Source organism: Anabrus simplex, chromosome 3 (genome assembly GCF_040414725.1).
Source record: "Anabrus simplex isolate iqAnaSimp1 chromosome 3, ASM4041472v1, whole genome shotgun sequence".
NCBI classification, from domain to species: domain Eukaryota; kingdom Metazoa; phylum Arthropoda; class Insecta; order Orthoptera; family Tettigoniidae; genus Anabrus; species Anabrus simplex.
In genome coordinates, this window is record NC_090267.1 from 146,881,163 (window position 1) to 146,907,419 (window position 26,257).

A 26,257-nucleotide genomic window follows, 5' to 3' on the forward strand; every position below is an offset into this window, starting at 1 on the left:
CCGTGCATGTTCTTACTACAGCATTAGCTTGAGTCCATCTCTTCGCCACTTGTTCTGCAGTCATTGAACTACAGACAACTCTCAGGGCTATCAGTCTGTATGATGCTCCTATATCCCTCACGCCAACATCAAAATCAGAGAGAGGTAGCCATAATTTGGTTGTACACGTCGTGCGGGCATCCTATAATCTTTAGTCCATCTGGAATATGACAGTAATTTTCTTACAATCATCGTCAAGTGCAGTAGCATCACTTATTCACAGTATCTTCAGCTTGATGAACGGCTGTAGTGTTACTGTAAATATGCTTGACTAACAGTGAACTTATAATCAGATTACCTACTTGGTATAGGAATTACACACAATGAATTTCGTTACATTGTGTTAAAGTCTTCATGGTGTTACACCTTCATTTTCTACTAGCGTATTACAGAACACGCTGTTCACACCATTTACAAGTAAATCATTAAATCTATGGCTACAGGTTCAATGTTAGAGAATCGTCTACATACCTCCATATCCTGAGGCACAGGCGAACACAATCCAGGCCACTCCGAGAGCCCACACTGGCCGATGCAGACTACAGTAAAAGGCGGCTTCTAGAACACTGTATTTCCAGTTCATCTTCATGAAGGGTGCTGCTAGGAAAAGAGCGAGGAGCATGAAGGCCACTGAGAGACTCCACCCCACCACCAAGTGTATCTGGAAACAAAACAATGCAAAATGTGAAGTCTTGACGCTATCCTTAACTATACAGACACGATAATAATAATAATAATAATAATAATAATAATAATAATAATAATAATTTTTCCACGGGCACAACTTCCCGTCCTGTTTGTTTTGTGCACCTTTTCTACTATGGCCATCTCTGATAACAACTCAGAGTTCAACTATTGTCAAAGTATTTCCGTCGATCGTCAGATGGCACTAACGTATATTTTGGAAAGAACTCTGGAAGGCCAAGCCCAAACTAATTTGCGAGAAAGTTTCAGTGTTGAAGTTGGTAAACCTATCGTTATGCTGATGTTATATTTTGTTTCCAAAGTTGTGTAGCACATCTCTGACGCCTCCTCTAATTCTATAAGCCCATCACAAGCGAGAAAGTTAAAATTTTCGTCAACCATGGACCTGTTTGGTAACTTGTGGCCGCCCAATAATATCCTTGGATTGTAAAGATCTAGATGTTTTTCCATTTCTCCGTTTATAAAGGGAGCAAATTTTGGGCTCCGCGTCTTCTCTAGCTAGTGTGGTATTGTGTGAATCTTGAAGGAGGACTGAGAGCTGCTCCCTTCGGGGTTAAAGAGGCCGGGGTCATCACCTGAAGGAGGTCCAAACTAAAAGGTATGGTAGAATAAATTTAAATATGTGACTGTTCCGGAGTGTGAAATGCGGGGAAAACTTCAGCGGTTTAGTAATGGATGACCTTGTGCACAGTCTTCGGACTTAGAAGAATTGTATTCCCTACTGAGAAATTAATAAAATATAAGGGAGCACGAGTAGTTACCCTCGCGATCCTCTCCTTTCTGTTCGTATCGTATGATTAAAATTTCTTAGCTTATAAATTTTGAAACTCATTCTCGGCCTTAAATGTTTTTTCCCTTTTAGTCACCCTGTAACACGGGATGAGTCTCCGTTTCCTTTGGCCTTAAGCTCGCTTAGCTTTTTCTTTCTGGTATTTGTCGGAGTGCTTGTTTTCCGCCTCTAATAGTTTTTTGAGACCGGCCTTTATTTAACATTTCCTTTCGCGGTCTTCTTGACTGCGTAGCATGGGTCGATGGGTCATTTGCTTCTGCACGTCCTTGTCTGTTAAGTCTGTTGAGGGTAACCTTGACTTTAATAATTTGTGATTATACCCAGGTAAAATTTATATTGCCCATACTTGGTGTTATATGGCACCGGGTAGTGACTGTTCAATTAACAGTACCGAGCGAGTTGGCCGTGCGGTTATGGGTGCGCAGTTGTGAGCTTGCATCCGGGAGATAGTGGGTTCACACCCCAATGTCGGCAGCCCTAAAGAGGGTTTTCCGTGGTTTACCATTTTCACACCAGGCAAATGCTGGAGCTGAACCTTAATTAAGGCCACGGCCGCTTCCTTCCCGCTCCTATCCCTTTCCTATCCCATCGTCGCCAAAAGACCTATCTGTGTCGGTGCGACGTAAAACAAATTGTAAAAAAAAGAAGAAACAGTTAATAATATATCACGACACTGTCATTTTTCCACTAAGAATTTCATTTCGTTGTTGGTTAGCCTACTTTGTAAATATGAATTTGTACTCTGCTGATTGCACCGGTAAAACTCTAATATGCTTGTCTAGTATATAGAGAAGAGGTGGGAATTTCTTCCCTGATTGTTGTACCTATTTGAAGCTGTACGCTCATTACTGTATCTGTTCGTAGGTTACGAGCCCTTTTCCATTTATTCAGAGCCAACGAGCTCCAGTTATATTGTTAACTGTCATCTTGTTGAGCACCTATGCTCGTTATTGACTGTTGTTTATTGTTAATTATTTTAATTAATCAGAAAGGAAGGAAATAACATTTCTCGAATCTTATTAGGGTAACTTGTAACATACTCTAATTTTTTCACTGTCCAGATATTTTCCCCACACGCTTCCTTATGTGTGCTGACCACGAATATCCCCATAATAATAATAATAATAATAATAATAATAATAATAATAATAATAATAATAATAATAATAATATGTATAATGTTCGTTCTACAGTGACTGTTGTTGTTGCTTTGAGTCATCAGTCCATAGACTGATTTGATGCAGCTTTCCATGCCACCCTATCTTATGCTAACCTTTTCATTTCTACCTAACTGCTGCATCCTACATCTACTCTAATCTGTTTGTCATATATTCATACTTTGGTCTACCCCAGCCGTTTTTACCACCTACACTTCCCTCAAACATTAACTGAACAAGACCTGCGTGTCTTGAGATGCGTTCTATCATTCTGTCTCTTCTTCTGGCCAAATTTCGCCAAAGCATTCTCCTCTCACCAATTCGATTCAGAATCTCTTCATTTGTGATTCGATCTACCCACCTCACCTTCAGCATTCTTCTGTAATTGTTTTGATAGGTGCTAAAGTTACAAAAGTAGCTCATTTTAAACACCCTCAAATACCATCGACTTAGTTTGGGATGGCATCTGTTATTTTGAGAATGAAAGGGCACCTGATAATGATTCTTGTTTAAAGGGGTCTAATAACATCTAGGTCATCGGGCCTGAAGGGCGACAAATCCCGAGACTAGTAGAGAACAGGTTGCCTCGTTCCCGTAAGGCCTGTGCTGCAGTGTGACAGTGCCAGACCAGGGCTGTGGCAGTACAAGCAATTACAAGTAATGGGAACCGATTATGTATTTAAGCTACCGCAGTAATTATTGCTATAGCGAGTGGAGTGGCCACTGTCCACTAGGCAAATGCTGGGGCTGTACCTTAATTAAGGCCACGGCCACTTCCTTCCAACTCCTAGCCCTTCCGTGTCTCATCGTCGCCATAAGACCTATCTGTGTCGGTGCAACGTAAAGCAACTAGAAAAAAAAGTTAATGTCGCATTGTAAATTTTGAAATCCTCTCATTTATTCTACATTATTTTCGAACATGTTTCTGAGAAGAAAATACTTTTAATGACTGTATGGGAGGCATAGGATCTGTGCAGCTTACAAAGGGCGGAGGACAGGGGGAGGGGAAGACAGCTGGACACAACAAATTAATATACTATCGTTGGAAACCCCCACCTCAGAGTCAGCATGCTGGTAGAATGTTTCATGAAGGAAGCGGAACACACTAATTGGATGTACGTAAGTTTAGAAATACATCTTGAAGGGAAGAAAAGAAAGAGGAAATACTTGAAACTGGACGACAGGATTGAGAAAACCATAAAAGTATATGAAGAGACAAGAGATATTATGTCCTGCTTAAAAGCAGACATTGAACTAAATTACTGTAAGCCACATATAAATATATACGTATATAAAAATGACGAAGCCTATAAAAGACGCTTTTAAACGACAAATGTATAAAGAAGTGACAAAACCTATGAAGTCTGATTTTAATAATAAATAATAATGTTATTTGCTTTGCGTCCCACTAACTACTTTTACGGTCTTCGGAGATGCCGAGGTGCCGGAATTTCGTCCCGCAGGAGTTCTTTTACGTGCCAGTAAATCTACCGACACAAGGCTGTCGTATTTGAGCACCTTCGGACTGAGCCAGGATCGAACCTGCCAAGTTGGGGTTAGAAGGCCAGCGCCTTAACCGTCTGAGCCACTCAGCCCGGCCGTCTGATTATAAACACGCCAAAATGGTAAGATAATAATTATCACTTTGACAGTCCGAACCCTGTGTAAAATGTGATTGAAATCAGTTTCAGTAAGTTGTACGGATTAAAGATTGTTTTATTTAAAAGGGTCGCTTACATTACATGTCTTGTTTCTATTTTTTAATTCGAAGATAGTGTTCGCAAATTTCCGGCAACGAAATATTTACCAAGACCTGGGAAACCCTAGTCAGGTAGTTATACTAATCCCTAGTGTGCGCGAATTTCCGCTTTAATGATGTATTCGCAAATTTCCGTGTTCGCAGTTTTACGCACACCGTGGCGTGGAGGAAGGTCAACGGACTGGCTAGCCAACTGTACTCATACCAATGACAGAGCAACAATTTTTCAACACCTCGCGTTCTATGCTAGAGTGAAATGAAATGGCGTATGGCGTTTAGTGCCGGGAGTGTCCGAGGACAAGTTCGGCTCGCCAAGTGCAGGCCTTTTGATTTGACACACGTAGGTGACCTGCGCGTCGGGAGGAAGATGAAATGATGATGAAGACGACACATACACCCAGCCCCCGTGCCAGCGAAATTAACCAATTAAGGTTAAAATTCCCGACCCTGCCGGGAATCGAACCCGGGACCTCTGTGACCAAAGGCCAGCACGCTAACCACTTAGCCATGGAGCCGGACTATGCTAGAGTGGAGAGAAAAGATTACTTCATTAACGTAACTTCCAGATTTCAAGTCTTAAGTATTTAAACAGAAACAAACATAAATGTTTATACATTTCTAAAAATTCGTGTGTGATTTGATAAAATTTGATGATGTTCATTCAAGAACGAAACACGCCATTCTGTTTTAACTTGCATCCTGGACAGAGTATTTGTGTGATGAACGTGGATGATATCTTCTTCTAAACTAATGCCTGTTGCTCACGGTCAAATTTTCTGTCAAATTTATTGTACAATAATTTAATTTTATAAAATTTCTGTTGCTCACGGTCAAATTCAAGTTTTATAAAATATTTGATAAAACTTTTCATAAAATAGGACATGTTCTATTCCGTAAAATTAATTTTACGAAACGAACCAAACAGCGAAGCTGACATCATGATGATGTTGGCGCTACATCGTGAGAAGATTGTGAAGCTCGATTGTAAACAGCACATACACATCATAGTTCAGAAGTGATGATATAGATGGCCATCCTGATGCTTCCACGGATTTTATAAAATAATTTTACCGTGAGCAACATAACTTCTTTTCACCAAATTTTTATAAAATTCTTTCTAAAATGGCAAGATCCGGGTGGACTAAGGAAGCTGTTAGCGTTTTACTGGACGAATACCAGAAATGTCCGTGTTTGCACGAAGTTAAAACGCCACTTTACCACAAGAGAAATGCAAGAAGAGAGGCAGAAAACACAATCGCCGAATTCCTATATGAATGCTGGTTTTCTAACCTTAACTAATTTTCGACCAAGGACAACAATCCTCTACCTTCTTCTCTTCTTTTTATCTAATCCCGAGTCTAGCATTTCCTGGCATTTCTTTTCTTCCTTTTTACCACTGTACAATATATAATTTCAGCTAAAGCTGCAAGTTTTGATTTTCTTTTTTTTGTTTTTGTTTTTTGTTGGAGCCATACTCTCAAACACACTGTAAGTTGAACAGCTGATTCTTGGTTTAAAAGTTTATCGATAGATGGCAGCACATACACATCATAGTTCAGAAGTGATGATATAGATGGCCATCCTGATGCTTCCACGGAATTTATAAAATAATTTTACCGTGAGCAACACAACTTGTTTTCACCAAATTTTTATAAAATTAATTGTACAACAAATTTTACGAAGCATTTTACCGTGAACAATAGGCATAAGATTTCACGTGTCACACGGATAGGATTTCGTAAATATGTGTTCTTAGTGTGAACAGAGCGCCTTGATTCTGAAAAAATGGTCGCTAATATACTACTCAGTGCGAGTGAATGCACGTGTGTGCGTATCCATCTATTTCTTAGGTTTTCAATACATTTGTATAGGAATATAGACCTAAAACACAAATGTATAAGTTTTTTGTGCTCAGTTTTCCGTCATCCTGTTCCATTCCCATTAAAGTTGCAGGTTCGTTATGAAATAATTATTTCCAGTCGTAGTTTTTATTAACAACGCGTTACGGAGCTTATACTCTATCGTCAGGTAGTGAAATTGTGACACTTGTTGCACTATTTAATACACAGCTGTTTACTAAGAATATCATACTATTTTATTGAATACTAGGGGCTATGTGCATTATGAATTTGTTACATCTATGTTGAGCCAACTATAGGCTGAGATGACACACGCCTATAGTTGCTGGTAAAGCTTAATTTTTAAATATTCATTTTCAATTTCATCATTGAGTATGTATTCAGGATCTATTAATTGATGTCTATAAATTTCTAGACTTGCAAAATGTTCACTTTTACCTCTTTCGGACGTATCTGTGAAACAGTGAGATAATTTTGTATCTTATTCTTCTTTTTCTACCGCTTTTCCCACACCCGTGGGCTCGCGGGTGTGAATTGTGTCGCACAGGTGGATTTATTCCTGTTTTACAACAGGATGCCCTTCCTGACGCCTAACCTACATGGAGGGATGTAATCAATCATAAGAGATTAAAATCCTCAACCCAGCCGGGAATCGAACCCGGGACACTCTGAACCGAAGACCTCAACGCTGACCTTTCAGCCAATGAGTCGGACTAGTGAGAGTGTATATTTGATGCTAAATGACCTGTGTCATGTAGATGTGCAACACGACCTCACCACCGAAGCCGGTTTATGCGTTCGGCTTTATCTATCGAATCATTTATCAAGTAATTCTGAGAAGTCTCTTGCCATTGCTCCGCCTGTATCGGAAATTATTCTTGCTACTTTAATATCTTTCTTTCTTTCTTAATCTGCTTACCCGCCATGGTTGGTTTTTCCCTCGGACTCAGCGAGGGATCCCACCTCTACCGCCTCAAACGCAGTGTTCTGGAGCGTGAGACAATGGGTTGGGGGATATAACTGTGGAGGAGGACCAGTACCTCATCCATGTGGCCTCACCTGCTATGCTGAACAGGGGCCTTGGTGGGGTATGGGAAGATTGGAAGATTGGAAGGGAGAGACCAGGAAGAAGGGAGGAAGCAGCCGTGGCCCCTAAGTTAAGTACCATCCCGGCATTTGTCTGGAGGAGAAGTGGGAAACCACGGAAAACCACTTACAGGATGGCTGAGATGGGAATCGAACCCATCTCTACTCAGTTGACCTCCCGAGGCCGAGTGGACCCCGTTCCAGGACTCGTACCGCTTTTCAAATTTCGTGGCAGAGCCGAGAATCGAACCCGGGTCTCTGGGGGTGGCAGCTAATCACACTAACCACTACACCACAGAGGCGGACACTTTAATATCTGTTATTTCTAATTTATGAATAAGATACCTTGAGTCCACCGAGCTTTTACCCCCGCACAGCATAGTCGGTGTTAAACCGATGCGAAGACTGTTTCGTCCGATAGCTGACTTTCTTCTTACAAAATACTATTGAGGATAACAGCGATCTCACTGCGTTAGCTCTGTTTTATATTTAGTTTCACGTTCTTTAATATACAGTACTACCGTCCTTGGGGAACACCCAGTTTTGTATTCCCGACCTGGCATTCAGTTCTACTGGCAGCATTTTAATCTAGAAAATGCTAATTTTCATACTGAGGGGAGTACAAAAGGTCTCTTTGAGAGTGGATGGGCGGGTATGGGTAAGGGCACTCTATTGTCCTGGGGACAAGAAATTGTTCCGAAAGGCGGAGGAACCAGTTTGTTCAACGGCATTAGGATCCAGAAGGCAACGGGAAACCACTGCATTAAAGATCCTGAGAGATATTCCAATACATTCACATGGCATGGCTGCAATGCCAAGATCAGAGCTGGCCGTATGGATCGTCTACGTCCGTTTGGAGACGACGTATTAAGAAGAAGAAAAGGTGGTATTGATAAAATATGTGTATTTTTAGTTTTTTACGGAAAATTATTATTTGAAGTTTTATTTTTAATTCGATATATTTTCCACTGAGTTTTGGATGACTAAAAGTATTTATAGCCCGCGCCGTGGTGTAGGAGTACCGTGCCTACCACTTACCAGAAAGCTCCGGGTTCGATTCCCGGCCAGGTCAGGGATTTTTACCTGTTCTGAGGGCTGGTTCGAGGTTCACTCAGCCTACGTAATCAGAATTGAGGAGCTATCTGACGGTGAGATAGCGGCTCCGGTCTAGAAAGCCAAGAATAATGGCCGAAAGGATTCGTCGCACTGACTGCACGACACCTCGTAATCTGTAGGCCTTCAGCCTGAGCAGCGGTCGCTTGGTAGGCCAAGGCCCTTCAGGACTGTAGTGCCTAGGGGGAGAGGGGCGCTAAAAAGTATTTATAAATTTAAAAAATATGTTACTGCACAAGCCATTTCTCCAGATTTCGTGAGCACTTATTCAGTTAAGACAAGATATCTCTGGAACTATTTGCTCTAGAAGCTGCTGCATATGTTGGCTACATTGGTTGCTATGATATTATTAATGTTTGGTATTTATGTGGTAAGAAACATGCTAGCATCCACGTCTTATAAGTGGCATTACACCTTTCAAGTGTGATTTTTGAGAAACTACATTTTGTTTGCGTATGTTTCCCACTTTCTCAGAAACATTTAAAGTAGAGCTCTGAAATGTTCACCTGTTATTAATAGAATTGTTGTTTTTATATGGATATACAATGGTACAGGTACCACACATAGTTTGATGATAAATACTTCTAAAAATAAATACATTTACACATTTAAGAACTTGATTTATCTTGACTTCTAATAACGGTGGAAGTAAGGAATTAGATCAGTAAATGTATTAGATATGACTATATAGCCTATGCCAACTGCCGTAGCCGTGTTGAAACACCGGATCCCGTGAGATCTCCGAAGTTAAGCAACATTGAGCGTGGTCAGAAGTTGGATGGGTTGCCACGCGCTGCTGGTGTGGGATAAGGGAATGGAGGAGCGGAAAGGAACTGGCCACCCTACCGCACGTAAACTCCGGCTCAGGAACACCTCTGCAGAGGTTCGGACCTGCCTTCGGGAAGAATAACCCTTACCTTACCTATATCCTATTAACATTTCGTTTTATCACATTTGACGGTGTCAGTGAAACTGGAATGTAAACCTGTTTAACATGATCAGGATAGGCCTTTGATACTTCCCTTAAACTTGCTACACCCCTTTTTAAATGGATGTACTAATATAAATGATACATATCAGCTCATAAAACAGTACAATGTCTCTCCTCGAGAATCGCAGAGCGTATATCTGTTCGTCCTTTCTTCTCTCAACTTTAAACAGGTTCCCAGATACGTCTATCGTGCTATATACCAGCTGAACAAAATTCGACACTTAGCGAGAACTAACTACATCATCATCATCATCATCATCATCATCATCATCATCATCATCATCATCATCATCATCATCATCATCATCATCATCATCATCATTTCCCTTTATCCATCTGTACAACTAACTACAGTAAAACATAAAATAAAATCGCCTTACGACGCATTCTTTGAAAATTACTAATACTTCAGTGGGAACTCTCAAAGCTGTGAGGGGCGGGGGTTATTGCCTAAAGAGAGATTTTTAGGGGCAATTATAGCCTACTAGAATTATCGTGATCGAATCATGACTTTCCGTAGTAAGATCACTGGAAGAATTATAGTATTTTAGACATAATATTTACTAAAAAAGTTCAAATGTTAAAAAACTTACTTTGGTCAACTTGGGCTTGGTGTCTGTATTCTTGACACTATGAAGTATGAAGCCAAGACCGACGCCTATGAGCCAAGGCATGAAACGGCCATGTGTCGGGATATAATACCCTTCGGTAGCCCGTAACATAACGGCAGAGCTGTGAACCAATCATAATAATAATAATAATAATAATAATAATAATAATAATAATAATAATAATAATAATAATAATAATATCACCACCAGTAATGATAAACCAGATTACATTCTTTTTGATAAGAATAGGAAGAGTATTGCATACTTGCAAATACAGTACTTGCAGTCTATAGACAATTCAATGTCAACAAAAATCAACACAGAACTGGGAATAGGAAAAGAACACTTCTAATAAGTTAGATTTTTTTCATGAGCAAATGTCATTAGCCACATTCAATCAACATGCATGCAGAGCTCAAAAGCTGTTCTCTTGAATAGGCTTACCTGCCACACTGTGAGGAAGTTCCTATACACAAGTTCTCCCCTATTTTTACAATTTGCTTTGCATTGCACCGACACAGATACGTGTTATGGTGGCGATGGGATAGGAATAGGCTAGAAGAGGGAAGGAAGCGACCGTGGCCTTAATCAAGATACAGCCCCAGCATTTGCCTGGTGTGAAAACGGGAAAGCACGGAAAACCATTTTCAGGGCTGCCGACAGTGGGGTTTGAACACACTATCTCCCGAATGCAAGTTGACAGCTACTCAAACCGCGGAGCCACTTTCTTGTTACGAGTTCTTCTCTTTATCAGACGTCTTAGCATGAGTTAGCGAGAGACAACAGTCTATTAAGAGTAAATCAGGCTCTAGCCTAAGTGTATAAATATATTTTACCTGTGCAATTATCTGTAAATTAATGAATGTAAGGGGACTCAATGCTACGGCCGAATCAGTCCAGAAATTGTATCGGTTTAATGCGTGAAAAAATGAAATTAACAATTTGTATACTTGTAATTTTCGTATCTGTTATGTATGGTATTAAAACATTAATGAGACTTTTCACAAGATAGGGGCTGCAAATATAAGTGTAAGGTATGTGCAATAAGCATCATCAATTAACACATAAGTAAACGAAAGTCTATTTAAAAACGGATCCTATTTCTGAATTTGTGTTATACACATCAACTTCAACACCTTAACGGAAATGCATATATAAGCCACTCGTCGTCAGCGTTTGTTCGTCCAATTTATTAGTTTCTTAATGGGATTTTCTGTGAGTTTTAGCTTATCATGGTCTGACACAGCGTTCAAAACTAATTTGCTTAATCATTTTTTGTTTAATATTTTAACCTGCGCTAACATTCACAACTTTTTGGCGATGCTAGGATAGGAACGAACTAGGGCTGGGGAGGAATAATCTGTGGGCTTAATTCGGGCTCAGCCTGCTTGATTCAGCAGTTGTCTGGTGCGAAAAATGGGAAACCATGGAAAACCATCTTTAGGACTGCTAGCAGTGGAGTTCGAACCCCCCCGTCTTCCGAATGCATAGTTTAATCTCTTAAAAGTGAACAATAATGTTTGTAACAGCAGAAGCAAGGATTCACTTTAGTCAAACGATGTTAGTTCTGCAGAGAAGTGATGTTGATAACACTTGTACGATGGACACACGATTTGTCGACATTGAAGGATAAACTTTCTCCGAAATATGGGGATATGGCCCCAGAAGAGATTGGAGGACGTTGGCCCGGTATGGCTGAACCTTGAAGTTGACCGAGAGAGGTGTAAGGTAGCCCTTTATAACGCTATCCCAGCATTGTTGAACCTCGACCTCACTGTTCTTATTGTACTGTTACATGCCAGGCCTATGGTAGTCCCTTTCCGTATTTCTTGGTAGGGACATGTGAGTCGGCCGACTGGGGAGCTCCCAGCTGGCCTGCAGGGCATGGCTGGCATTTTCGTGCATTGTTCTCGTTGGCTGGCTTACCTATGAGTTTCTTGGAGATTCAGTGGGAATGTTCCGCCTCTAGCCACCTCGCGAATGTTCTGGCTCACCTTACCCGAGCTGTAAAATGCGTGGCTAGCCGCGGACAGTCAGTCAGTGTTGGGCTACGTGGTGGAGACAGTGTGAGACTCAGTGTGTTAGCATCGGTGGCGGGCTGAGGGCAACAGAGGTCTTGGCTTTCGCTGGTGTCCCAACGAGGTCTGAACGAGGAGCTGTAGGTATGTGTGTGCCGGAGTGTCAAACGACTAACTGGACTGCAGATGACCTGCGAAACAGAAGACTGTACGTGTTTGTGTACTTCTGTGGACTGAGGGCCGCCATGAGTCAGCGAGGGAAGTCGCTATCGTGAGTGTCAGGGTAAATGGACCTGTGTTAATATTCGCTGTTGTGAGTATCGTCCTTCTGCTGAATACTGTTGAGCTGTTGCTGTTTAGTTGTTCACTGCATGTGACTGTGTGAATTAATGGACTTTCTCTGGACTCGAATCAAGCAATAGTCATCGTGTGTTGTGTAGTTCGTAGCCCTGTGTTCAAATCTAGCGGTCTACACACAACTGCTGTATGAGGTGACTGGACTTGGGGAAGTGAAAGTAAGGATTAGTAGTCCCCAGGTAATAGCACAGGGGACGGACCGCCCACTGTACCATAAGAACGAGATACATGTAAACAGACACCAGTTAGTGAGTCTGGCCATTCATGGTTAATTGCAATTGTGCGTGCATTTATTGGTTCATTCTGAAATACATTAGAGTAGTAAAATATATGCTGTTTTATTCGTAACAGTACGCTGTGTCTAAGCATATATTATTTCCAAGCATGTTACCGACGAATGTCAAAAACGGATGGATATGACATTAACAGGTGAACTACATCTTAAACCCGTACTCTATACCGTACCCATCGATATGTGTGTCCCAAGATGCTCCTGACCGGCCCCGCCGTGTGGGAGTAGCGTACCTGCCTCTTGCCCGCCCCGGGTTCGATTCCCGGCCAGCAGAGGGATTTTTACTTGGATCTGAGGGCTGGTTTGAGGTCCATTCAGCCTATGTGATTACAGTTGAGGAGCTATCTGACGGTGAGATAGCGGTCCCGGTCTAGAAGGCCAAGAGGATTTGTTGTGTTGGCCAAACGACACCTCGTAATCCGCAGGCCTTCGGGCTGAGCAGCAATCGCTTGGTAGGCCATGGCCCTTAGGAGCTGCTGTGCCATGGGGTTTGTTTTGTTTTGGTATGCTGCTCATGACTGTAGAGCTGTACGAAGTAGGCTACATGACGTCTTGTGGCCGCTAAGAAATCTGTTCATGCAACATTCTACGTCTGACTCTGTCGTATGTACGGCACCCTACAAATACCCTAACTCTTGTAAAACCTTCAATTATTTGTTATATATATTTTAATTATCTTTTATTAAATGATAAGTGCATTGTAAATTGTTATAACCTCAAATACGTATTGTGAATACGTCTAACCTCAACAATTGTGTAGTCGAAAACTGTAGAAAGTTATGTAATATTCGTATATTGGGTATAATCCACTAACATTCTGATACATATGAAAGGTTCTGGAAACTTACCGTAATGATTTATTATCCAGATACATGTAGAATCACTAAGAATTTATTTTGTAAACTTCTGCATATATGTTTGTAAACTGTAATTGAACATTCGAGTTAGATCCACTCCAATCGAAAGGCCGATCGATCGATTGTTCCCTGTATGTTCGGATGTGTTCCATTTAGAGTGTTGCAAGATCGTTTCCAGAAGTCGATATTTCTAGACTGTTTGTCGAACAGTACAGTATATACATCGAGCTGACAGGCCGAGAGGCCTGAGAGGGAGTTAGTGGGTGTTGCAGGGAGTCGAAGACTTAGTTCTTATCTGTATTTGTCAGAATCGACTTGAGTAAGTTACAGGGGATGGTATAGTGAATAATTCATGTATCGACGTGTTGATATCTGTACTTTTAAATATCGACTGTGTGATGGTGAACTGAATGATCAGTGTGAGGACATGATGATATCTGTACTTGACAGAAGCGGCCATGTCCTTAATTAAGGTAGAGCCCCAGCATTTGCCTGGTGTGAAAATGGGACATCACGGGGTAGCATCTTGAGGGCTGCCGACGGTGGGATTCGAACCCACCATCTCCCAAATGCAAGCTTACAGCTACGACCTTCAGAAATGGTCGATGACTTCCATAAATCAGAGAAAGAATTTTCAACTGATGATCCCAGGTTCGTGGATAAATCGATTTTCGAGAAGCACACGAAGGTCTTTGCAGTCAATGTCGTAATGTTAGACATTTGGAAACGCTCTCTGTATCCACTCAACAAAATTAAGTTTTAGGAAAGCGCCCGACAGCTTTCACCTCTATCTGACACCCATTTTACGGTTTTCGGGGGTGCTGAGGAGCCGGTTTTGTCCCAGAGGAGTTCCTTTACATGCTGTTAAATCTGCGGAAATGACGCTGGCACATTTGAGTACTTGAAACACCACTGGAAGGAGCTGGGATCGAACTCCGACAGCAAGCGCTCTAGTATCTGAGCCACTCAGACCGGCAACAATCTAGTAAAGCAGCGCAATAGGAGCGGCAAGATGGTATAGAGGCCTTCCAAATGACATCAGTTCAGAAGGCCTGTAATCCGACAGCTGAGATATTATTATTAGGCCCTATTGTAATTCTTCTTCTTCTTGTTTCGTTATGCCTAACTAAGGAGCGCGTTTCAATTTATTAGCATTTTCTTAGTTTTTCCTTCTCTTCCCACTGCCTCTTCATCCTCTCGCTGTGTTCCTTTTTATGTTGTTCAGTCCATTCTGTCGGGTGGGCTTTACAGTGAATTTGTGTTTGTGAATTAAGATTCTGAATTTTATTCTTGAATGGTTTCTCCATTAATGTCAATTTCATTCAGGCTTCACTGATTTCTTTTAGCCAATTATTGTAATTTTTCATTGATAAGCCTAAGTTTAAAATGTTCTTTGTGAGCCTGTTATTATCCGTTCTATATAAGCGACCATAAGATTGTAATCTTGATAGACTTAATTTGACTTCTTTCTCATCCACATTCCATTTTCGCATTTTCGTCCTATAATTTTCCTGAGGATTCTTCTTTCTTGTTTTCGATCATCTTTATTCGATATTTGCCACCAATTATAATAGTTTCAGATGCGTAGAGTGCTTCTGTTTTAACTACTGCGTTATAACGTCATAATTTTGCCTTTTTCTGGTATAGTTATTTTATTTTGTCACTTTGAAGTTTTGCAATTAATTTATTTTTTAGCTTGTTAATTTAACTCTGCCGGTTCAATAATTTCACCTAGATACTTAAATGTGTCTACTTGAGAGATATTTCCATATTTGGTGATTGACGGTTGACTGTTTAAACATGATCTAGTCCCTTCCATACATTTTATCTTTTCATAAGAAATGTGGAGTTCTGTTCTGGCTGCTATTTCATGGAGGTTATTATTATTATCTTTTTATTATTGTGCTAAACAATAAACTACGTAAAACTTGCACACAAAATAACACACTTCATTACAATGTTACATCAGAATTTGTGGTCCATTGAACAGCGACCTTTAAAAATTCGTCCAATAGATAAGAAAATGCAGAAAGGAGATTTCAACTTACTCTAGCATCGGGTAGATGACGGGATACAGTTCCTTGATGTATACAACCGAGAAGACTATAGCCCAGCCAATTAGAATTAAGAGACATATAAGACCACATCCCAACTTAGGTCTCTTCCACAGAGGGATCAGGATGAGCGGAGAGAGAATATAGAGGTGCATATCCACAGCGAGATACCAGGAGTGGCCCACACACTGAAAGAGATCAAACATCGTTCGGGACTACAGCTAGATAGAGAATTAATACTATACTATTAATGTGAAATCTATAAATAGGGGAGACTCGACTACAACCACAATATTAAAGCAAAATGAAGAATTTTGAGAATGATTATTATTAAAATGGTATTTATACACCGGAACAAATGTCACGTATACCGTATTTATTTAGTACTTCAAAACAAGATTATAACTTACTTTTTAAATTAATTCACTTAATTGTACAGTGAGATCCTCTGTCGAGTTACCGATTATTCCCTATGCTGTGTCTGGGCGAGTAGATAGTGACCTATACAGCTCGCCCAGTGATGTCATGGTGGTAGCTACTCTGCGATAAGCTTCCGTAAAGCGTACGGCGTGATTGTTTCTTATACAGAAATAATAAGTTTAGTGCGTTTCTTGCCTTCTGAATTAAATGTTCGACGGCGTATTTTCATGCGCTGTAGATACTGAAAAGCAATTTGCACTGACATTTTGAAGACTCATGGGACTGAATGTCAGAGAGTGAACCGGAAAATCATCACGGGTACAACGCTTGTCTACAGGCTGAGGGAGAATATTTTCAACACTTCCTGTAATGGGGGAAGATTTATTGTTTTTCTGTCTTTTTGCTACTTGTTTAACGTCGCAGTAACACACCGTCGACAGCTCTGAAGATGGTTTTATTTGGTTTCCCATTTTGAAAACAGGAATATCCTGAGGCTGTACCTTAATGAAGTCCACGGCCGCTATCATCCCCGTCCTAGCCCTTTCCCATCCTTCCGCCGCCATAAGACCGATCTGTGTCGGTGCGACGTTAAGGAAATTGTAAGGAAAAATGTATTTTAAACCCATACAAGTTGTAAGCAAAGCAAAAGCGAAGTTATCTCCGTACAGGCCATGAAGGCCCTTGGAGGGGTGGAAGGTAAAGGCTTCCACTATCCGCAACCTTGGCACTTGATGGGGGTAGAGTGGTTAGCTCTATGCCCGGCCGCCTTTGCCCCCAGGAATTAACCTGGTACTCATTTTTGGTGTAGGCTGAGTCCATAAAAGTTGTGTTTTCGCAAAAATTAAATTTTTATGACTTTTTAATGAATTTCTTAACATTCAATAACTTTTGTTACTTCATGAGTTGGTACATGTATCTCAGAAACCAGCAACTTCACTGGAATTAAATATTTCATAGATGCTCACTATAATCTGGTCTTCAAAGTAGAGCATTCTTGCATTTCTAGTGTGTGAGGATTCTACAGTGTGAATTTTTATATTTACAAACAAAAAAATATTGAAAATGTTTTGTGGTTAGTCCTAAATATTGAAAATGTTTTGTGGTTAGTCCTAACAAAATTTGGGAAGTATTTCGCCTAGAACCCTAAACATGGGCAATAAGTTATTAATCTAATATCTGCCTAAGAGTTCTGTACAAAATGTCAATTCCCTATCTTCAATAGTTTCTGAAATATAGGGAGGGGGGGAGGGGAGGGGACAGACAAACTACTCAGAAAAAAAAAAGAAACGTGTGACTAAAGAAATATAGAAAAGTAACAGACGATGTGATCTGTTCCGAACTCAGTTCATTTTTCCAACGGACGTCCAATGGGTCTTTTTCCCAATGAGCACACATTACGCAGTTTATTTAGTATCCTCCTCCTGTCCATTCTCCAAACGTACTCTTACTGTTTGTCTCCGAGTGTCCGAATTGAACTGACCTGTCATAAAGGCAAATTATTTTGTTAATCGGATAAATTAGTACGAGTGGAATCATCTTCCTTTATTTTTTACAACTTGCTTTACGTCGCACCGACACAGATATGATTTATGACGACGATGGGACAGGAATGGGCTGGGGGTGGGTAGGAATCGACCGTGGTCTGGATTAAGGTACAGCTCCAGCATGTGCCTGGTGTGAAAATGAGAAACCAAGGGAAACCATCTTCAGGGCTGCCGACAGTGGAATAATTAATTAACTGCATGTTTATTAAACTTCTCTTGAAACAAGCACTTTGGATTTGAAGATGCAATTTGATACTGACACCTTGTTGATGCATAGTTATTTTTATGTATTTCAATGTAGATTCTTGTTTCAGACACACACCCTAGTTAGTCGAACATGTTTCTGAGAAGGAAATACTTTTAATGACTGTATGGAAGGCATAGGGTCTGTGCAGCTTACAAAGGGCGGTGGACAGGGAAGAGGAGGAGACAGCTGGAAAACTTGGGAACCACTGTTTTAAGAAGAAGAAAATAAATAAAATTATGGAAGTGTAAGATGAAAAACTCGAAAGATGTGAACACAGCAAGTTGATATGTAAACTTGCAGACGGTTAATTACATAAATCGAAACATATCCTTGCAACTCAGCCGCACTCCGCTAATATAGGGAAGAGGGCCGTAACTTACCATTTCTCTGTTATTGACGTAGTTCTGGACGTAGAGTAGATCAGGCCACCAATTGGATTCACAGGAATCGCGCTGGAACTTGATTAGTCTTTCCCACAAGGGACCAGAACCCATATATTGCAGCAGTGTGGCATGAAACAGAATAACAGCTGCAAGCAGAGGTGTCAGTCTATGGGAGAAAAAGGAAAACAATGAGCGTTACTTATAATTTTTCGTGCACAACAGTGAAGCTAAACTAACTAAATCCATTTCTTTACAGACCATAGAGACCCCTTGAAAAGTGGGAGCTAAAAGCCTCCACTATTCGTAATTTCGGCAGTAACTTCTGTTGGACCAGACTTTTTTCAAGGAAACTTGGGGGGATGATTAATTAAAATGTCCTAAATTCAATAGTAATAATCAAGGGCACTGTTATAATTAACTGCCAAATAATAGCTGGGCGACTCGGAGCGGTTGGCTGATGATGATTTACACACTGTAGAAATATACTGATAGATTTACTTTAAAAAAACGTAACACCTTATACCGAAAATTATATGTTGACAACATTAACAGAATTTTACTTTCTGCAAATACCCCTTGTGGGTGGGGGCGCAGACGAAGAATACACCCATGGTATCCCCTGCCTGTCGTGAGAGGCGACTAAAAGGGCGACCAAGGGATGCTGGAATTAGCACTACACTGTTGTGCAAAACTTAAGGACGAAAGTAACTGTCAAGTAACATAGCTCGATGAAACTTGAACCATACATAGGAAGCACTGCTACAGTATGGTATGGTAGGCAACTGAAAGGAATATGCGATGAGACGAACAGAAATGACTTTTATACAGAGTCAATAAATTACACTTAAGTCACTGCGACTCATGATGGTCCCCTGGACATCACAAAAGAAGGGACATGGTTCTTAAAAGGGTGTGTGATCATTACGAACAGCGATGCATGCTCTGCAACTTGTTCCCATACTGACTACTAGATTGGTAAGGCGCTCTTGAGGAAGGGCGATCCATTCCTTCACCAGCGCGATTGACAACTGCTGGATGGTTGTTGGTGCATGTGGACATGCTAAAATACGTCTGCTCAACATGTCCCACGTGTGCTCGATGGGATTTAAGTCGGAGGAACGGGCAGGCCAGTCCATTCGCCGAATATCCTCTCGTTCCAAGAGCTATTCCACCTGCGCTGTTCGATGCGGTCTGGCATTGTCATCCATAAAACTGAAGCCAGGGCCGAATGCACCCCTGAAAAGATTCACATGGGGAAGGAGTACACTGTCACAGTAACGTTGACCGGTGAGTGTACCCCATTCAAATATTTCGCCCATGCAACATTATGGCTCCCCACTTGAGCCACCAAAATGATAATGTTCGACAATGTTCCTGGGTGCATTACGTGTTCGCACCTCTCGCCAGATGAGCGTAAGTCTAGAATCACTACACAGACTGAATCCTCTCTCATCTGAGAAGAGCACACGACCCTACTCCTCGTCGGTCCAGACCTGATGCCCTTGGCACCATCACAAACGGTGCCGCCGATGTGCGGGTGTCAACGGAACACGATGTAATGGACGTCGAGAAAACCAACCACACCAATGCAGTTACCGTGCCACTGTGGAACGTGAGATTAGGTGCCTTGCAGTCCTGTTAAATGTGGTTGAAATTGCACCCGCTGTTTGACGTGAGTCTCTTCTTGCCTGTTGCACAATATAGTGGTCATCTGCTGCTGTAGTTAACCATGGTCGACCCCCTCCTCTCCTTCGGGCAGCAGTGCCTGTGTTTCGGAATGCTCTCCATGCACGTGAAACAATGCTGTGAGCCATACCAAACTCCTGGGCTACACTCGTCACACTTCGTCCTTCTTCCAGTTTCTCGACGATTCTTCCCCGTGTGAAGTCATCTAATGTTGTCTCCGGGCCACGTTGTAATGAATAACACCACCACAGTACACCGTACCAGCTCGCTGATTGACTCACAGTGTCTTGTTCCGTTCCTTCAACTGCCTCGTTTGGTGGAGCCAGATCCATTTGGCGCTAAAGTCGCGCTGGCGCTACGCCAGGTTTCTATGCACGTGTAGGAAACCTCTTGTAACATGTTACGGCGCTTTCATTCATTTATGTTGCTTTATCTATCTTGTCCTTAAGTGTTGCACAGCAGTGCAATACCATTACGTGAGGAACACCACGGGTCTGGGCGTTGCCTGTGATCAGTACCATTGTGTGCATCCCACCGAGGCGGGGGAGTGGGCGCTCGGCTGCACAGACCAGCGTCTAGCGTCTAGCGTGAGAAGGTACCCGAGTGCTGCGCTAGAATGTGTTGGTTCCACTGTGTTCAGAATGGGTCTACTTTACGTATGAGTAGTGATTAGTACCACTATGCGTTACATAATTCCTTCGAAGATACCAAAAGCAAAAGCAAAGCCATCTCCGTACACGCCCTTGGAGGGGTGGAAGGTAAAGGCTTCCATTATCCGGCCATCTTTGCCCCCAGGAATTAACCTGGTACTCATTTTTGGTGTAGGCTGCGTGAACCTCAGAGCCAGTTGAACCCTCGTTTCTTAAATTTTACGACTTCCTGACGGGGATTCGAACCCACGTCCTTCCGGGCGAACCGAGCACGCCTTTTACCGCCTCGGCCAGGCAGCCCCTTTTCGAAGATGCGAGGTGTGCGTAAACGAAAATGGGAATCATTTTCACTAGCTGCTACGACTTTAAGGTAAAAGAAAGGGAAATTAATTACCTGCTTTTCATTTCTTTTCTGATTTTTATGGTAATGAGACTGTTGTCTAATTCCTTCTTGTTGGAGAGAGCAGCGGCTGTCTTCAGCGGGATGAACCGGTAGGATTACGTGGGAGTACATCTTGTTGTTCCCGTCAGAACGATATGCGCACCTCGGTTGAGTTTGCCGTACACTTTTGTGTGTTGATCACACACACCTTGGTCATCTATATAGGGTGTATCAGAACTAAACCGACAACAAATCAGGGATGCTCTTCGGTGTTACGTTAAGAACGATGGTGCAATTGGATTGGCGGAGAAAATTTTTCTCTTTCTTTCTTTCTTAATCTGTTTACCCTCCAGGGTTGGTTTTCCCCTCGGAATCAGCGAGCGATCCCACTTCTACCGCCTCAAGGGCAGTGTCCTGCAGAGCGAGACTTTGGGTCGGGGGATACAACTGGGGAGGATGACCAGTACCTCGCCCAGGCGGCCTCACCTGCTAAGTTGAACAGGGGCCTTGGTGGGGTATGGGAAGATTGGAAGGGATAGACAAGGAAGAGGGAAGGAAGCGGCCGTGGCCTTAAGTTAGGTACCATCCCGGCATTTGCCTGGAGGAGAAGTGGGAAACCACTTCGAGAATGGCTGAGGAGGGAATCGAACCCACCTCTATTCAGTTGACTTCCCGAGGCTGAGTGGACCCCGTTCCAGCCCTCGTACCACTTTTCAAATTTCGTGGCAGAGCCGGAAATCGAACCAGGGCCTTCGGGGGTGGCAGCTAATCACACTAACCACTACACCACAGAGGCGGACTATTTTTTTTTTTTCTTTTCGAGAATATGAGGTCACATTGTTACTTCCGGGCGCGCGATTCAAATGGACGAACTCGCTGAATTTGGTATGCCAGAGCGTAAGTCGCTGCCGTGCTTCAGGGAGGAGAAGGGGAAGGAGGGAAAGTGGTGTGTATGATGGGGACAGAGATAATGCTCCACGCATGTGCACAAGTCCCCTCGTTTGACTCGCACAGGAGTACCCTTGTCTGTTACAGGCAATATCCAAAGTTCGTTTATTAAACGCACAGCAACAGGCAGCGGCTGGCTCTCTGGTGTAGCAAATGAGAATGACTCATTTTGTCACACTTTGGACACTCTGTATATACAGTCATGGAGCAATGTATTAATTGATCTTCATATTAAGTTTAATTGGAAAGCCTCCGTGGCTCAGGCGGCAGCGCGTCGGTCTCTGAAATCCCGGTCACTCCATGTGAGATTTGTGCTGGACAAAGCGGAGGCGGGACAGGTTTTTCTCTGGGTATTCCGGTTTTCCCTGTCATCTTTCATTCCAGCAACTCTCTCCACTATCATTTCATTTCATCTGTCAGTCATTAATCATTGTCCCAGAGGAGTGCGACAGGCCTCGGCAGCCGGCACAGTTCCTATCCTCGCCATCCCTGACCCGGTCACTGACTGGAAAACAGGTTGTGGGCTCTCATTAAGTTTCATTGCAATCAATGCCTTCGTTACACCACATTCCTTTTAAAACCGCGGCGACTAATTACTGTTCTTTAAGTATGTAAGTATTATTTTACGGAAGAATGACTGTTATCATTCAGTTTATGACGTCTTAGTCGTGTGAAACCATAAGAAAGCTGAAAATAGACTACAGGACAGAAGAATACTCTTTCAACTTTACAAGAACGAGACAGCATTGATTGACAGGGAAAGAGTAGAAGCATGAATTGGGAAGGGAGTAAGACAGGTATGTGGAATATCGCCACTTTTATTTAACATCTACATCAAAGAAGCCATTAAAGATTTTTAGCTATGAACAGTCATGGTACTAAGGTTAACGGCAAACTGTTCAGTACCATACGTTTTGCAGATGATATAGCCCTGATAGCTGAGAATGAGAGAAGAATGAAAAAAGGGACTGAATCTCATAAACGAATTACTACAAGACAGGTGCGGTATGAGAAAATTCAAAAAGAAAACCGAGGTAATGGTATGCACTAGGCAGGGTGACCAAACTGTCGATGTGCTAATGGATGGGAAGAAATTAGTCCAAGTAAAGGAATTTAAATATCTGGGGAGCTTGATCATATCTAATGGAAAATGTACGAGTGAAGTAAATGCTCGAATTGCACAGGCGAAAGAAGCCTTCTCAAAAATGAAGTCTCTACTAACATCCAAGAATGTTAACTTAGAGTTGCGGAAGTGTTATATGGAGTATTGTAAGCTATGGCTCTGAGACATGAACCCTGCGAAAAGCAGATGTTTTGAAACTCAGGACATTTGAGATGTGGTGTTGGAGACGAATACTAAAGACAGCTTGGACTGATACAGTCACAAACGAGAATGTTCTCAAAAGAGTGAGAAACACACCTTGGTTGAATCCTTCAACAAAAGGAAGAATAGCTTTGTTGGCCTTCTGATTGGTGCACCACCCTTATTGAAGGGAAGGTGGAAGGAAGGAGGAGTAATGGAAGACCAAGAACTCAATTTATAGACGGCATTAAAGGCAAATACACCTATTGCCACTTGAAGCTATTGGTTAAAGAAAGAAGACGCTTGGAAGACATGTATGTCACCCACCAACCGAACGGATGAGGAGAAGAAGAGAGAGAGGGAGTTGACCATCGTATCAAGTTTCGTCGCAATCAGCCTGGTCTAAGCCAAGCGATTCCCTTGTAACTGATCTGTGGACTGATCACCTTTTTATAGTGTAATTAATTATTTGGATTTAGGACTGGGGTAGATAACGCGATAATAATTTAAATAGGTATCTAATACAGCGAGTGTCAAAGACACTGGATTCGACCCTCTGCCTCCAGGAATTAACTTTGTATTCATAATCTGAACGAACGTCAGGGCGAAGTGCAAGTTAAGAACTGGTATTCTCGATTCTAAATTTTTCGACGTCCTGACGGGGAATCGAACCCATAACATTTCGAGTGGATCGAGAATACCTTTACCGCTTTGGCTTGGCAGCCACCATCTATTAATCTAAAGTATATTTTTAAGCATAGTATGTTTCGATGCGATCGGTTATTCTGTTTCGGGATATCCGTAAGTACATCACCGAGGGCTGTAGTAGACTTTGTGCTAGGTGCTTAAATTCTACTCACCTGATATAGCGATGTATATAGAACATGGGCACGTTGAAGGCTCCTGTTTTATTCACTTCTTTGAGAAAGACGTAAGCCAGCAGCATTCCACTTAGCATGAGGAAGGTGTCCACGGACAAGGTGCCGTTTGTAAGATAAAGTCTCTTCCAGTCTTCTAGAAACTGATGAAAGTTAACATACATTAAAATAAAATTATTGTGTAGAGAAGAATTGTTTTTAATTCATGTTAAGGTTTTGGGGCATTATAGGTATCGATTCCTTATGCTTTTGAGAGTATAGCCTTTCTGTAAACTGGCCTCGTAATGGCAATATAATTAATTATTTAGGTTTGGGACTGGGTTTAGTATAACCATATAGGGAGTTGCACAAGGGATTCAAGATGTGTTCCAGTTTTCTTTATGTTTCCGATTGGGCAACATGAATCCCGACTTTGTGGCGAAATTCGAATCGCCCCGTCCACTAGAAATGGCCGAAATAGAGTGAGTGCCAACTTGCTAACTTCATTTGAGATAGGATATTTCTGGATTACTGAAATAATTACTACGTAAAAGATCGGAAAGTCATACATGAGTATTTTAGACATCTGATAAAATTATAAAGGATTATTAAAATTCAGTATGACTCAAAGTGATTTACCTACTGACATCAATTTAGTCTATACTTGTTAATGGTTTGAGTAATTGCAGGTTTACATGGGCCTGGCTGCATTATATAGCAGATTTACTCTCAGATATTGGATTACCGATGTCTGCAGTCAAGTGGTTTTGTCCGCTTAGCAATAAGACTGACAAAATATATCGTTGGGAAATCGGAAGTCTGTGCGAAAAGTTTCAGTTCCTAACCTTGTTTCTTTGACATTAATGGTATTAGATATTTATTTCAAGTCTCATTGTATCTACTGGCACCTTATTGGCCAGGGTTCCATCCCACCACATCCCACGGCTCAGAATGCCTGAATGGATGTATGGACAACGCCCCCCTTTGAGAGGCCGTGCGCGAGTCGTACGCACTTTCCTCTGCCGTATCTTCCGGCTCCGTCCTCGGCTAAAAAGAACTTAATCTACCTTAAAGGTCTATAATGCGGAGGAAAATTATAAAGGATGCGATAATACGGCAATTGAAACACAAGGAAAAATTTCATGGTGCGCTTTACTGATCCATTGTTAAGGCAAAATAATAAAATACACAAACACGAGGTACAAATTACAAAATTAAATCACTATACACAACTGTCACATGGACCTGCAAATAAATCTAGCGACAATCTTCCCGCTTTTTCTTAAAAGAGCACAGTCTCTTCGCCGAGATTTTTTCTTTTTTCTGTTATCACTCTAAAGGTTGAGTACACCTCATTAAACGTCTACCCTGATGTTGTAGCTAGCAATGAATGCGATTCTGACTAATACCGTTTTTGACATACTCTCCATCACGACATTATGGAGAAGACATAGTACAGATAAGCTCGGACTAACATCAAAACGTACCTGGAGTGGTGAACTATACAATCTTAAACACGGATACACATAAAAATTGTGAGCACACACACGCACAACAAGTATACAACGGATGACAACGGATTTTTGGTCCGCGACACGAACCAGGATCCATAAACAACAAATCAAAGAAAAAGTTTGGAAGGACGGAATTTTCTCAAAATAAACAGAACACAGAAATACAGTAGAATTAATTTACACATCATTTCCTTGGTACGGAAAAACAAACAAAACGGTAATTTTCTAGTTTGTCATAAAACCTTGAATCAATTGAAGAAATTCAATCTAAAACAACATTATATCGTTTATCATCGTAAGGATTATGATAAATTTAAAGATGAAGATCGTCTAGCACTAATATAATATAATTTCGTGTGGTTATTTCTAGCCGAGTACAGCCCTTGTAAGGCAGACCCTCCGATGAGGGTGGGCGGCATCTGCCGTGTGTAGGTAACTGTGTGTTATTGTGGTGGAGGATAGTGTTACGTGTGGTGTGTGAGTAGCAGGGATGTTGGGGACAGCACAAACACCCAGCCCCCGGGCCATTCGAATTAACCAATGAAGGTTAAAATCCCCGACCCGGCCGAGAATTGAACCTGGGATCCTCTGAACCGAAGGCCAGTACGCTGACCATTCAGCCAACGAGTCGGACG

General features: G+C 41.8%; 1 protein-coding gene across 1 annotated transcript in view; it reads right to left on the reverse strand.

Moving 5' to 3' along the window:
* Window positions 1-26,257, reverse strand: part of LOC136867122 (nose resistant to fluoxetine protein 6) — a 97,202-nt gene that overhangs the window by 39,498 nt on the left and 31,447 nt on the right. Inside the window, exons 6-10 of the mRNA XM_068226814.1 lie at window positions 24,112-24,272; window positions 18,280-18,448; window positions 15,683-15,876; window positions 10,093-10,231; window positions 511-700 (exon numbers count right to left, since the gene is read on the reverse strand). Coding sequence (XP_068082915.1) covers window positions 511-700; window positions 10,093-10,231; window positions 15,683-15,876; window positions 18,280-18,448; window positions 24,112-24,272 — 853 coding nt within the window. The remainder of the gene's footprint in view (window positions 1-510; window positions 701-10,092; window positions 10,232-15,682; window positions 15,877-18,279; window positions 18,449-24,111; window positions 24,273-26,257) is intronic.